Source organism: Carcharodon carcharias, chromosome 1 (genome assembly GCF_017639515.1).
Source record: "Carcharodon carcharias isolate sCarCar2 chromosome 1, sCarCar2.pri, whole genome shotgun sequence".
Taxonomy (NCBI): Eukaryota; Metazoa; Chordata; class Chondrichthyes; order Lamniformes; family Lamnidae; genus Carcharodon; species Carcharodon carcharias.
The window spans coordinates 262,088,821-262,103,090 of NC_054467.1; the positions used below are offsets into that span (position 1 = coordinate 262,088,821).

At 47.0% G+C, this 14,270-nt stretch overlaps 1 protein-coding gene across 1 annotated transcript in view; it reads left to right on the top strand.

Annotated features, from left to right (window-relative positions):
• The first annotated feature begins 1,478 nt into the window (after positions 1-1,478).
• hspa12b (heat shock protein 12B) overlaps positions 1,479-14,270 on the top strand; it is a 78,853-nt gene continuing 66,061 nt past the window's right edge. The window contains exons 1-5 of the mRNA XM_041183942.1: positions 1,479-1,572; positions 4,696-4,796; positions 7,850-7,974; positions 12,337-12,523; positions 14,107-14,211. Of these exons, the coding sequence (XP_041039876.1) occupies positions 1,479-1,572; positions 4,696-4,796; positions 7,850-7,974; positions 12,337-12,523; positions 14,107-14,211 (612 nt within the window). The remainder of the gene's footprint in view (positions 1,573-4,695; positions 4,797-7,849; positions 7,975-12,336; positions 12,524-14,106; positions 14,212-14,270) is intronic.

Here is a 14,270-nt window from a genome sequence, read left to right on the forward strand (position 1 = left end):
ACTGTGTACAGTATTGGTCACTTTATTTATGAAAGCAGTTTGTTGAAGATTTACCAGACTAATACCTGGAATGGGTGGGTTGTCTCATGAGGAAAGGTCGGACAGGCTGGGCTTGTATCCGCTGGAGTTTAGAAGAGTAAGAGGCAACTTGCTTGAATCATGTCAGATCCTAAGGGGTCTTGACAGGGTGGATGTGGAGAGGGTGATTTTTCTTCTGGGGGAATCTAGAACAAGGGGTCACTGTTTAACAGTAAGGGGCTGTCCATTTAAAATGGAGATGAGGCAATTTTTTTTCACTCATGAGTCTTTGTAACTCTCATCCTGAAAAGGCCGTGGAAGCAGTGTCTTTGAATATTTTTAAGGCAGAGGTGGATAGATTCTTGGTAAGCAAGGGGGTGATATGTTGTTGGGGATAGGTGGGATGCAGATTTTAGGTTACTGTCAGATCAGCCATGATCTTATTAAATGGCGGAGCAGGCTCAAGGGGCTGAATGGCCTGCTCCTGCTCCTTGTTCATATGTTCGTATGCTCGTAACAGAGACGGCTGATGAGGGCAATTCTGTTGATGTGGTGCATATCGACCTTCAAAAGGCATTTGATACAGTGCCACACAACGGACCTGTGAGCTAAAGGGATATGAAATTGGCTAAGAGATGGGAAATAAAGTGTGGTGGTTAATCAATGCTTTTTAAGGCTGAAGCAAGGTTTGGACTGGAGTTCTCTGGGGGTCAGTATTGGGACCCTCACTCTTCCTGATATATGTTAATGGCCTAGAGCTCAGTGAACGGGGCACAATTTCAAAATTTGTGGATGATACCAAACTTGGAAGCATTGTGAACTGTGAGGAGGACAGTGTAGATCTTCAAAGGGACATAGACAGGTTGGTGTAATTAGCGGACAAGTGGCAGATGAAATTCAATGCAGAGACTTGTGAAGTGATTCATTTTGGTAGCAAGAATGTGGAGAGACAACATAAAATAAAGGGCACAATTCTAAAGGGGCTGCAGGAGCAAAGAGATCTGGGTGTACATGTGCATAAATCATTGAAGGTGGCAGGGCAGGTTGAAAGGGTGGTTGATAAAACAAACAGTATCTTAGGCTTTATTAATAGGGGCATAGAGTATAAAAGCCAGGGAGTTATGTTGAGCCTGGATAAAACACTCGTTCAGCCTCAGCTAGAGTTTTGTGTTCAGTTCTGGGAGCCACACTTTAGGAAAGATGTGAAGGCATTGGAGAAGGTTACAGAAGAGTTTCACGAGAATGGTTCCAGGGATGAGGAACCTCAGTTACGTAGATATGTTGGAGAAGTTGTGACTGTTTTCCTTGGCGAAGAGAAGGCTGGTGGGGATTTGATCAAGGTATTAAAAATTATGAGGGTTCAGGACAGAATAGATCGGGAGAAGCTGTTCCCACTGGTGGAAGGATCGAGAAAGAGAGGGCACAGATTTAAGATAATCGGCAAAGAAGAAAATGGTGACATGAAGAAATGCCTTTCCCCAGAGCGAGTGGTTAGCATTTGGAAAGCACTGGCCGAGTACCTGGTGGAGGCAGAGTCACTCGAGGCTTTCAAAGGCAATTGGATCATTACTTGAAAAGGAAAGGTTTGCAGGGCTACAGGGAAAAGACAGGGGAGCGGCTCTAGGTGAACTGCTCCTTCAGAGGGCCAGTACAGGCATGATGGGCCAAATGGCCTCCTCCTGAGCTGTAGCCACCTGTGATTCTAAGATTCATTGAAATGTGCTGGGTTTGGCGTGGACTGTGAGGGGGAGGGCTGGTGGCCCTACACTGTAAACACTGGGCCTAGCTGGACAAATAAGCAAGGCCTGGCCACCATCATTAGACTGAGCGTTAAGCTAACAAGGGGAGTAGCTGCAGGGGAGAAAGTTGGGGGGGTGGGGGGGTGGATTGGGAATAATTGGAGAGCACTTTCAAAAAGCCAGCACAGACACAATGGGCTGAATGGCCTCCTCAGGTCTGTGTGATGCCTGATTGGTCAAACACTCTCTCGTCAGTAAAGCAGCACAGAATTCCAGGTCACAGAGCAGGGAGTTAATCAGGAAAACAGTGACGTCAGCTACAGATTGTGGAGTGAAGGAGAAACTGAGAGATAACGGGGTTTCACAGTCTAGTCTTATACTCTCCCAAGTGTAGAAGATTAAGGGGTGATCTAATTAAGATGCTTAAGATGTTTAAAGGATTTGTTATGGATCTGAGAACTATTTCCTCTGGGGGGCAAGTTCAGAACTAAGGGGCCAGCATCTTAAATCTCGAGCCAGGCCCTTGGGGGTGATGTCAGGAAACACTTCTTCACACAAAGGGGGAGTGGAAATCTCGAACCATCAACTGAGAAAAATTGTTGATGCTGGAGGTCAAATGAAAATTTCAAATCTGAAATTAATGGATCTCCAAGCACAATATTATTAAAGGTTACAGAACCACAACTTTTCACTTTATACATTAATGATCTAGATGAAGGAACTGAGGGCATCCTGGCTAAGTTTGGAGATGATACAAAGATAGGTGGAGGGACAGGTAGTATTGAGGAGGTGGGGAGGCTGCAGAAGGATTTGGATAGGTTAGGAGAATGGGCAAAGAAGTGGCAGATGGAATACAAGGTGGGGAAGTGTGAGGTCATGCACTTTGGTAGGAAGAATAGAGGCATTGACTATTTTCTAAATGGGGAGAGAATTCAGAAATCTGGAGTGCAAAGGGACTTGGGAGTCCTAGTCCAGGATTCTCTTAAGGTTAAAAACAAAAACAGAATTACCTGGAAAAACTCAGCAGGTCTGGCAGCATCGGCGGAGAAGAAAAGAGTTGATGTTTCGAGTCCTCATGACCCTTCGACAGAACTTGAGTGCGAGTCCAAGAAAGAGTTGAAATATCAGCTGGTTTAAAGTATGTGTGTGGGGGGCGGAGAGATAGAGAGACAGAGAGGTGGGGGGTGGGGGGTGTGGTTGTAGGGACAAACAAGCAGTGATAGAAGCAGATCATCAAAAGATGTCAACGACAATAGTACAATAGAACACAGGTGTTAAAGTTAAAGTTAAAGCTCCCTCCCCCATCCCCACCCCCTTTCTGTTTCCCCCTTCCTTTTTTTTTCCAATAAATTATAAAGATTTTCCTTTTCCCACCTATTTCCATTATAAAAAAATAAAAAAAAACCCCACTAGAGCTATACCTTGAGTGCCCTATCATCCATTCTTAACTAGCACATTCGTTTAGATAATATCACCAACTTTAACTTTAACACCTATGTGTTCTATTGTACTATTGTCGTTGACATCTTTTGATGATCTGCTTCTATCACTGCTTGTTTGTCCCTACAACCACACCCCCCCCCTCCACCTCTCTATCTCTCCGCCCCCCACACATACACCTTAAACCAGCTTATATTTCAACTCTTTCTTGGACTCGAACTCAAGTTCTGTCGAAGGGTCATGAGGACTCGAAACGTCAACTCTTTTCTTCTCCGCCGATGCTGCCAGACCTGCTGAGTTTTTCCAGGTAATTCTGTTTTTGTTTTGGATTTCCAGCATCCCCAGTTTTTTTGTTTTTATTCTCTTAAGGTTAACTTGCAGGTTGAGTCAGTAGTTAGGAAGGCAAATGCAATGTTGGCATTTATTTCGAGAGGACTAGAATATAAAAGCAGGGATGTGCTGCTGAGGCTTTATAAGGCTCTGGTCAGACCACATTTAGAATATTGTGAGCAATTTTGGGCCCCGTATCTCAGGAAGGATGTGCTGACCCTGGAGAGGGTCCAGAGAAGGTTCGTGAGAATGATCCCAGAAATGAAAGGCTTAACTTATGAGGAACGTTTGAGGACTCTGGGTCTATACTCGATGGAGTTTAGAAGGATGAGGGGGGGATCTGATTGAAACTTACAGAATACTGAAAGGCCTGGATAGCGTGGACGTGGGGAAGATGTTTCCATTAGTAGGAGAGACTAGGACCTGAGGGCACAGCCTCAGAGTAAAGGGAAGACCTTTTAGAACAGAGATGAGGAGAAACTTCTTTAGCCAGAGAGTGGTGAATCTATGGAATTCATTGCCATAGAAGGCTGTGGAGGCCAGGTCATTGAGTGTATTTAAGACCGAGATAGATAGGTTCTTGATTGGTAAGGAGATCAAAGGTTACGGGGAGAAGGCGGGAGAATGGGGTTGAGAAACTTATCAGCCATGATTGAATGGCGGAGCAGACTCGATGGGCCGAATGGCCTAATTTCTGCTCCTATGTCTTATGTATGGGTCTTATGGTCTAACCAAGACAGGTTCTGGGATAAAGAGCCAGGATCTGATTGAACAAGCTGGAGGGCTGAATGGCCTCCCACTATTCTTGTATAACAGGCTCGAGGGGCTGAATGGCCTCCTCCTGTTCCTGTGTAACAGGATCGAGGGGCTGAATGGCCTCCTGCTGTTCTTGTATAACAGGCTCGAGGGGCTGAATGGCCTCCTCCTGTTCCTGTGTAACAGGGTCAAGGGGCTGAATGGCCTCCTCCTGTTCCTGTGTAACAGGGTCAAGGGGCTGAATGGCCTCCTCCTGTTCCTGTGTAACAGGGTCAAGGGGCTGAATGGCCTCCTCCTGTTCCTGTGTAACAGGATCGAGGGGCTGAATGGCCTCCTCTTATACCTGTGCCTGTCCTGGGACAGGGTAATCCCGAATTCTATGTCTCTCATTTTGCTTTGTTTTGATCCTTAGATGCTGGAGGTGAAAGACCATCGAGATATCCTCCTACACCATGCTCGCCACAGAAACCCGAGAGTTACAGCATCGCTCCCCTCACCCCATCACAGTCCCCGGTATGTAACTTACAACTATATGGCAGTGCCAGCAAAGCCGGGCTGTGACCTCGTGGACATATTCCCCACCTCTGACTATACCAGACTATATCAGACACATAGGAGTAACACACCATGAGTATTCACATTGCAATCTGTCTGGTTTTTAATCAGCCTGCGAACGCTTCTATCACTGCACCCTGTTAACCAGAGGAAGAACATAACAATATGAAAATATTGCAGACGGAGCTTTAGCCTGATCGAGTGTGACTCTGAAGAACTGTCCTCCTGTTCAATCGATTTAATCCTACACAGGACTTGGAGCAGATTTCTCATGCGGATTCACCGATACGCCCTACTGGACTAATCTGATGTGTAATATACCTTTAAGACAAATGTTGCAATGTAAGATCACATGATCTTAATCCCCATTAGCAGAGTAGCGCAGGCTACCTCTGTGAGAGAGCCTTGAGTTAGACACCGAAGTGTGAAGACAGAGTTTTGAGTTGTGAGCGCACAAGTGTAGCTGCTGAGTTTAGTTTGTAAATAAACAGCATGTGTGCAACAACGTGTGCAACCCGGAACCTTTGGCCACAACAAAGCAAGGCCACTGGTTCCAACACCTACATATAATTTCCACGTTAAATAGTGCACACAGACTACCGTACTAGACAGGGGCTGAGTCCTTCCCTTTCTCCTGCTGTGTACCAAACGCAGGAACTAACTGTGAATTCAGTATTGCTGCCTGTGATGCAGACTTACCTTTTGACGATGCTGTGGTCCATTTGGGACCACTCTCACCTCCAGATCTGAAGGTCTGTGTCCAAGTCCCATTCCTCAGCCTGTAGAACAATTCTAGGCAAACACTTCTGAGGCGGTGCTGCACTGTCAGAGGTGCTGTCTTGGATCCAGCATTACAGCCCTACCCTCACAGGTGAGTGTTCAAGATCCCTTGACATTATTTGGAAGAGGAGCAGGGGAGTTATCCCAGGTGTCTGGCCTAATATCTATCCCTCAAACAGCATCACTAAAAAAGAACAGATTGTCCGATCGTTATAAAGGGTAAGAGAGAGGCAAAAGTGGACATTGGGCCGCTGGAAAATGACGCTGGAGAAGTAGTAGTGGGGAACAAAGAAAAGGCGGAGGAACTGAATAGGTACTTTGCATCAGTCTTCACAGTGGAAGACACGAGTGACATCCCCAAAGTTCAAGAGAGTCGGGGGGCACAGGTGAGTATGGTGGCCATTACCAAGGAGAAGGTGCTAGGAAAACTGAAAGGTCTGAAGGTGGATAAATCCCCTGGACCAGATGGATTACACTCCAGAGTTCTGAAGGAGATAGCTGAAGCGATAGTGGAGGCGTTAGTGGTGATCTTTCAGGAATCACTGGAGTCAGGGAGGGTCCCAAAGGACTGGAAAATCCCTAATGTAACCCCCCTGTTTAAGAAGGGAGTGAGGCAAAAGATGGGAAATTACAGGCCGATTAGCCTGACCTCGGTCGTTGGTAAGATTTTAGAGTCCGTTATTAAGGATGAGATTTCAGAATACTTGGAAGTGCATGGTAAAATCGGGCAAAGTCAGCATGGTTTCATCACGGGGAGGTCATGCCTGACAAATCTATTAGAATTCTTTGAGGAAGTAATGAGTAGGTTAGACAAAGGAGAGCCAATGGATGTTATCTACTTGGACTTCCAGAAGGCCTTTGACAAGGTGCCGCAGAGGAGGCTGCTCAGTAAGATAAGAGCCCATGGTGTTATAGACAAGGTACTAGCATGGATAGAAGATTGGCTGTCTGGCAGGAGGCAGAGAGTGGGGATAAGGGGGTCCTTCTCAGGATGGTGGCTGGTGACTAGTGGAGTTCCGCAGGGGTCAGTGTTGGGACCACAACTTTTATCTTTATACATTAATGATCTGGATGAAGGAACTGAGGGCATCCTGGCTAAGTTTGCAGATGATACAAAGATAGGTGGAGGGACAGGTAGTATTGAGGAGGCGGGGAGGCTGCAGAAGGATTTGGACAGGTTAGGAGAATGGGCAAAGAAGTGGCAGATGGAATACAAGGTGGGCAAGTGTGAGGTCATGCACTTTCGTAGAAAGAATAGAGGCATTGACTATTTTCTAAATGGGGAGAGAATTCAGAAATCTGGAGTGTAAAGGGACTTGGGAGACCTAGTCCAAGATTCTCTTAAGGTTAACTTGCAGGTTGAGTCAGTAGTTAGGAAGTCAAATGCAATGTTGGCATTTATTTCGAGAGGACTAGAATATAAAAGCAGGGATGTGCTGCTGAGGCTTTATAAGGCTCTGGTCAGACCACATTTAGAATATTGTGAGCAATTTTGGGCCCCGTATCTCAGGAAGGATGTGCTGGCCCTGGAGTGGGTCCAGAGGAGGTTCACGAGAATGATCCCAGGAATGAAAGGCTTAACATATGAGGAACGTTTGAGGACTCTGGCTTTATACTTGATGGAGTTTAGAAGGATGAGGGGGGGATCTGATTGAAACTTACAGAATACTGAAAGGCCTGGATAGAGTAGACGTAGGGAAGATGTTTCCATTAGTAGGAGAGACTAGGATCCGAGGGCACAGCCTCAGAGTAAAGGGAAGACCTTTTAGGACAGAGATGAGGAGAAACTTCTTTAGCCAGAGAGTGGTGAATCTATGGAATTCATTGCCACAGAAGGCTGTGGAGGCCAGGCCATTGAGTGTATTTAAGTCCGAGACAGATAGGTTCTTGATTGGTAAGGAGATCAAAGGTTACGGGGAGAAGGCGGGAGAATGGGGTTGAGAAACTTATCAGTCATGACTGAATGGCGGAGCAGACTCGATGGGCCGAATGGCCTAATTTCTGCTCCTATGTCTTATGGGCTTATGGCCTTATGGTCTTATCACATTTTTTTGTGGGATCTTGCTGTGCACATATTGGCTGCTGCATTTCGTACATTACAGCAGTGACTACGCTTCCAATAAAGACTTCAGTGGCTGTGAAACATTGTGGTTTGTTCATAGCCGCTGTGTAAAGGGCTGGCCTTCGGGTACCATGCCTGTTTCCTGACATGTTGCTGATTGATTTTGCAGAGATCTCTTGGGGACACACCACGTTATCGTCCCTTCAGCGTTGTGGTGGCCATTGACTTCGGGACAACAGCGAGTGGCTACGCCTTCAGTCTGGTGCAGGATCCTGAGACAATCCACATGATGAGGTACCTGGCCAAGATTTGTTTTCTCGTCTGTTAGATGTGGCCAGCACTTTTTGCCAATCTCTCTAGTTGCCCTCAGGAATGTGAGAGTGAGCTACCGTCTGAAATATAGCTAGTGTTACTGAAAAGGCAGACATCTCACTGAAGCTTTTCATCCTGCACTCATCGGGACAAATGCAAGAAAGCCAAATTTCAAACAATCACAATTTATACTGGAGGAGAAAAGTTACTGATTGGTTGGCAAGATGCCTCTGATTGGCCAAGGTGTCGACATGTAGAAAGCACAGGGAACCATAGGCCCCTCAGGCACCAGGTAACTCAAAAAAGTGTAAACCTTGCTTTTGTTTTCTTCATTCAAGGGATGTGAGTTTCATTGGCTGGGTCAGTATTTATTGCCCATCCCTAGTTGCCCTTGAGAAGGTGGTGGTGAGCTGCCTTCTTGAACCGCTGCAGTCCATGTGGTGTAGGTACACCCACAGTGCTGTTAGGGAGGGAGTTCCAGGATTTTGACCCAGCGACAGTGAAGGAACGGTGATATATTTCCAAGTCAGGGTGATGAGAGGGGAACTTGAAGGAGGTGGTGTTTCCATGTATCTGCTACCCTTGTTCTTCTAGATGGTAGTGGTCGTGGGTTTGGAAGGTGCTGTCTGGTGAGTCTTGATGAATTCCTGCAGTGCATCTTGTAGATGGTACACACACTGCTGCTACTGTGTGTCGGTGGTGGAGGGAGTGAATGTTTGTGGATGTGGTGCCTGTCAAGTGGGCTGCTTTGTCCTGGATGGTGTCGAGCTTCCTGAGTGTTGTGGGAGCTGCACTCATCCAGTCAAGTGGGGAGTATCCATCACACTCCTGACTTGTGCCTTGTAGATGGTGGAAAGACTTTGGGGAGTCAGGAGGTGAGTTACTCATTGCAGGATTCCCAGCCTCTGACCTGCTCTTGTCACCACAGTGTTTATATGGCTGGTCCAGTTCAGTTTCTGGTCAATGGTAACCCTCAGAATGTTGATAATGGGGAATTCAGTAATGGTAATGTCATTGAATGTCAAGGGGTGATGGTTAGATTCTCCCTTGTTGGAGATGGTCATTTCCTGGCACTTGTGTGGCACAAATGTTACTTGCAACTTGTCAACTTAAGAGTGGATATTGTCCAGGTCTCGCTACATTTGGACATGGACTGCTTCAGTATCTGAGGAGTCGTGAATGGTGCTGAACATTGTGCAGTCATCAGCGAACATCCCCACTTCTGACCTTATGATGGAAGGAAGGTCACTGATGAAGCAGCTGAAGATGGTTGGGCCGAGGACACTACCCTGAGGAACTCCTGCAGTGATGTCCTGGAGCTGAGATAACTGACCTCCAACAACCACACCCATCATCCTTTGTGCTAGGTATGACTCCAACCAGTGTCTCCAGTTGCTAGGGCTCCTTGATGCCACACTCGGTCAAATGCTGCCTTGATGTCAAGGGCAGTCACTCTCACCTCACCTTGGGAGTTCAGCTCTTTTGTCCATGTTTGAACCAAGGCTGTAATGAGGTCAGGAGCTGAGTGACACTGGCGGAACTCAAACTGGATGTCAGTGAGCAGGTTATTGCTAAGCAAGTGCTGCTTGATAGCACTGTTGATGACCCCTTCCATTACTTTACTGATGTTTGGCTAGGGGCACGGCAAGTTCGGGAGCACAAGTCTTCAGTACTATTGCCGGAATATTGTCAGGGCCCAGAGCCTCTGCAGTATTCAGTGCCTTCAGCTGTTTCTTGATATCATGTAGAGTGAATCGAATTGGCTGAATCTGGCATCTGTGATGCTGGGGACCTCCGGAGGAGGCTGAGATGGATCATCCACTCGGCACCTCTGGCTGAAGATTGTAGCAAATGCTTCAGCCTTATCTTTTGCACTGATGTGCTGGGCTCCTCCATCATTGAGGATGAGGATATTTGTGAAGCCTCCTCCTCCAGTGAGTTGTTTAATTGTCCACCACCATTCACAACTGGATGTGGCAGGACAGCAGAGCTTAGATTTGATCTATTGGTTGTGGGGGCGCTTAGCTCTGTCTATCACTTGCTGCTTATGCTGTTTGGCACACAAGTAGTCCTGTGTTGTAGCTTCACCAGGTTGACACCTCATTTTTAGGTATGCCTGGTGCTGCTCCTGACATGCCCTCCTGCACTCTTCATTGAACCAGGGTTGATCCCCTGACTTGATGGTAATGGTAGAGTGGGGGATATGCTGGGCCATGAGGTTACAGATTGTGTTCGAGTACAATTCTGCTGCTGCTGATGGCCCACAGCACCTCATGGATGCCCAGTCTTGAGTTGCTAGATCTGTTTGAAATCTATCCCATTTAGCACGGTGGTAGTGCCAAACAACACGATGGAGGGTATCCTCAATGTGAAGGTGGGACTTCATCTCCACAATGACTGTGTGGTGGTCACTCCTATCGATACTGTCATGGACAGATGCATCTGCAGCAGGCAGGTTGGTGAGGATGAGGTCAAGTATGTTTTTCCCTCTTGTTGGTTCCCTCACCACCTGCAGCAGACCCAGTCCAGCAGCTATATCATTTAGGACTAGGGTATCTCGGCCTCTAGTTTGGCTACTGAACCACCCTTGGTGATGGACATTGAAGTCCCCAACATACAGTCCATTCTGCACCCTTGCCACCCTCAGTGCTTCCTCCAAGTGATATTCAACATGGAGGAGCAAAGATTCAGCAGCTGAGGGAGGGCGGTACGTGGTAATCAGCAGGAGGTTTCCTTGCCCATGTTTGACCTGATGCTATGAGACTTCATGGGGTCTGGAGTCGATGTTGAGGACTCCCAGGGAAACTTCCTCCCAACTGTTTACCACGGTGCCCCCACCTCTGCTGGGTCTGTCCTGCCGGTGGGACAGGACATACCCAGGGATGGTGATGGTGGTGTCTGGGACATTATCTGTAAGGTATGATTATAAATAAGATCCGTGAGTGTGACTTTGTCAGGCTGTTTCTTGACTACTCTGTGAGACAGCTCTCCCAATTTTGGCACAAGCCTCCAGGTGTTAGTAAGGAGGACTTTGCAGAGTCGACAGGGCTGAGTTTGCTGTTGTCATTTGCCTTGGTTGATGCCGGGTCGTCCGTCCGGTTTCATTCTTATTGGCTTGTTTTCCGCAGTTTGATACAACTGAGTATCTTGCTAGGCCATTTCAGAGGGCATTTAAGAATCCATCACGTTTCTGTGGGTCTGGAGACACATGTAGGCCCTAAAGGACATTAATGAACAAGGTGAAACGATTGAACAGATCCTTGCTGCTGTACAGTGGCCACGCGAGTGGTATTTTCCACTAACAGGATGCTGCCATCAGTCCAAGAAGACATTCAGCCTATTATATAATTGAGCGTCGTCGTGTATGAATTTCAACAGCGGTGTGATTCCAGGTAAGTAAGCCATGTGCCCCAGTGAGTGACTGATCAAATCTAACAGCACGTTCCTTCGGTTGGTAACAGGCAGAGTGCAGGTCATACTCACCCAGTCCCCGCTTACAAAACCCAAAACCAAACCTCCGCTTTTCCATGTGATTCCACGACTGAGCAGCACAGCCTCGTTTACACCCGATTCAGGGATCCATTCTCCCCGGAAGGTGAAAACAGTTTGGACCAGTATTCTTATTTCACACTTTTTACTGGGTTTTTTTTAACCTCCTGGGTCTGCAAACAAAAGGAACCTGTTCAATCCCCGAGCCTTTTTCTGAATTACCTGGGGGACCGGGAGCCCGTGGTTCCTCGTGGCTTTCTCCATGACAACGCTGTAGCCAATCAAAGCCACATCTTACCAACCCTTCGACATCCGTTCCTTCTTCGATAAACACTGTTGTGATTGTTTGAACTTTGCCATTCCTCGGTTTGTCACTAAACTCGATTTCAGTTCTCCAGTTGCCATGGTGGGATTTGACCTCCTGTCTTTGGATCATTAGTCTCGGCTTCTGACTAACATTACCGCCATGTTCTACCCAATTTTATAGTTAAATACTATTTGAGGCAGGAAGAGGCCTTTGCCCTATCAAGCGTCACCTATCCCCTGTACTCCTTTCAGCCCACCTTGTCCAACCTATCCCCAAAGTCCCCTTTCACCCATATAGCCGCTTCTTGGGGCTCACTAATCTTGCACCCTTTGTCAGTAATCTCTTCTATAATCTTATCACCCTTGGCCTCTGAGTTAATGGAAATGAACTGAACTGAAAACTAACTCTGGCAGTTCATAACACTGACGCCTGAAAGTGGATTCGAGTCATTCATCCTGTACGATTTTTTTAGGAAGGTAGGAATCATGCTGCTATTGAGGGTTGCCAGTCTTGGGAAAGCTTATTGCTTCGCGTCTGTTTGTTCCTAGGCGATGGGAGGGCGGTGACCCAGGAGTGGCCAATCAGAAAACACCGACCAGCCTGCTCCTGACTCCTGATGGCAGTTTCCACAGCCTGGGGTTCACTGCCAGAGATCACTACCATGACCTGGACCCCGAAGAAGCCAGGCACTGGCTCTACTTTGAGAAGTTTAAGATGAAGATTCACAGTACATGTGTGAGTATAGACCGCACTTGGGGGGGTGGGGGGTGGGGTGGGTGGGATTGTGGCACTGCCGCTGGACTGGTTATTCCAGAGACCCAGGGTAATGCTCTGGGGACCACAGCAGATGGTGCATTTTGAATTCAATAACAATCTGGAATTAAAAGTCTGATGATGTCGACTGTTGTAAAACCCTATCTGGTTCACTCATGCCCTTTACAGAAGGAACACTGCTGTCCTTACCTGGTCTGGCCTATACGTGACTCCAGACCCACAGCGACAGGGTTGACACTTTAAAAAAAAGGTCCTTCTGAGCCAAGGCAATGAGGGATGGGCCTGCTGGCCTAGGCAGCGATGCCCAGCACCTAACAAACGAATAAAAAAAACAATCAAATCACTCAGGATGTGGTGGGGAAAATATTAACAATAACCAGGCGGCTGCTACACAGGTCAAAACACAACACACCAATGTAGAGGGAGCTTTACTCTGTATCTAACCCCGTGCTGTACCTGCCCTGGGAGTGTTTGATGGGGACAGTGTAGAGGCAGCTTTACTCTGTATCTAACCCCGTGCTGTACCTGTCCTGGGAGTGTTTGATGTGAGCACTGACTGTATGAAGTGGAATTTCAGAGGTGGTGTGTAATTGGTAAAGGGATTTGAACGTTGATCGGTGTGAGGCAGTATGTTCTGGTAAGGAAGATGAGTAAACCATGTATTTCTAGAAAATGAAGAATCTAACTGGGATGATAGGAATCTGGGAATGCAAACACACAAATCATCCACAGTACAGAAGTGGGTCAAAAAGGCACTGAACAAACTAAGTAAACATTCCGGGATGATTTGTAGAGGGACAGAATCGAAAAGTAGAGAAATTATGCTGCACTTGTGTCAAGCCTGAAGTTCAGTGTGCAGTTCGGCCTGACATTTGATAAAAAGGATGCAGAGTTATTGGAGAAAAGATTTACAAGGACAATATCAGAATTACAAGATTATACCTATCAGGGAAAGATAAACAGGCTGCTGTTCTTTCTAATGAAAATAGTGACCTGATAGCGTTCAGTGTTCGATAGAGTGGATACAGGGAGAATGTTTCCCTTTGTGGGGAAGAGCATAACTAGAGGCCGTCAGTATAAGATAGTCACCAAGAAACCCAATCGGGAATTCAGAAGAAACTTCTTTACCCAGAGATGGGTGAGAATGTGGAACTCAGTACCACAGGGAGTGGTTGAAGTGAACTGTAAAGCAGAGGGGGAAGTAGAGTAATATATGAGGGAGAAGAGAATAGAGGTTTACGATGATAGATTTAGATGCGAGAAGATGGGAAGGAGCCTGAGTGGAGCATAAACGCCAGCCTGGGCTGGTCGGGTTAAATGGCCTGTTTCTCTGTATCCTATTTAATCCTATACTCTATTTCCCTCTATGGACAACACCTTCTGATGAGCAGAAACGTTCCTGAGACCAGAGTGTGCTGGAGTTTAACCCAGTCCTGGGTCTACTCAGGGTGCCGGTCCATATCTAATCGTTCCAGTACCTCCCCCTCTGGTTCCGGAACTTTCTATAACGCTGGAATTTTAAATCCACTGTCTTGTTTCTCCAGGACCTCACCATGGAAACGGAGTTGGAGGCTGTAAACGGGAAGAGTGTGAGAGCTCTCGAAGTGTTCGCCCACGCACTGAGGTACTTCCGGAAGCATGCCTTAAAGGTCAGTTAGGAGGTCACAATGGGCTGAACTCTGCCCTCTCACACCGGGGTCTCGTCATC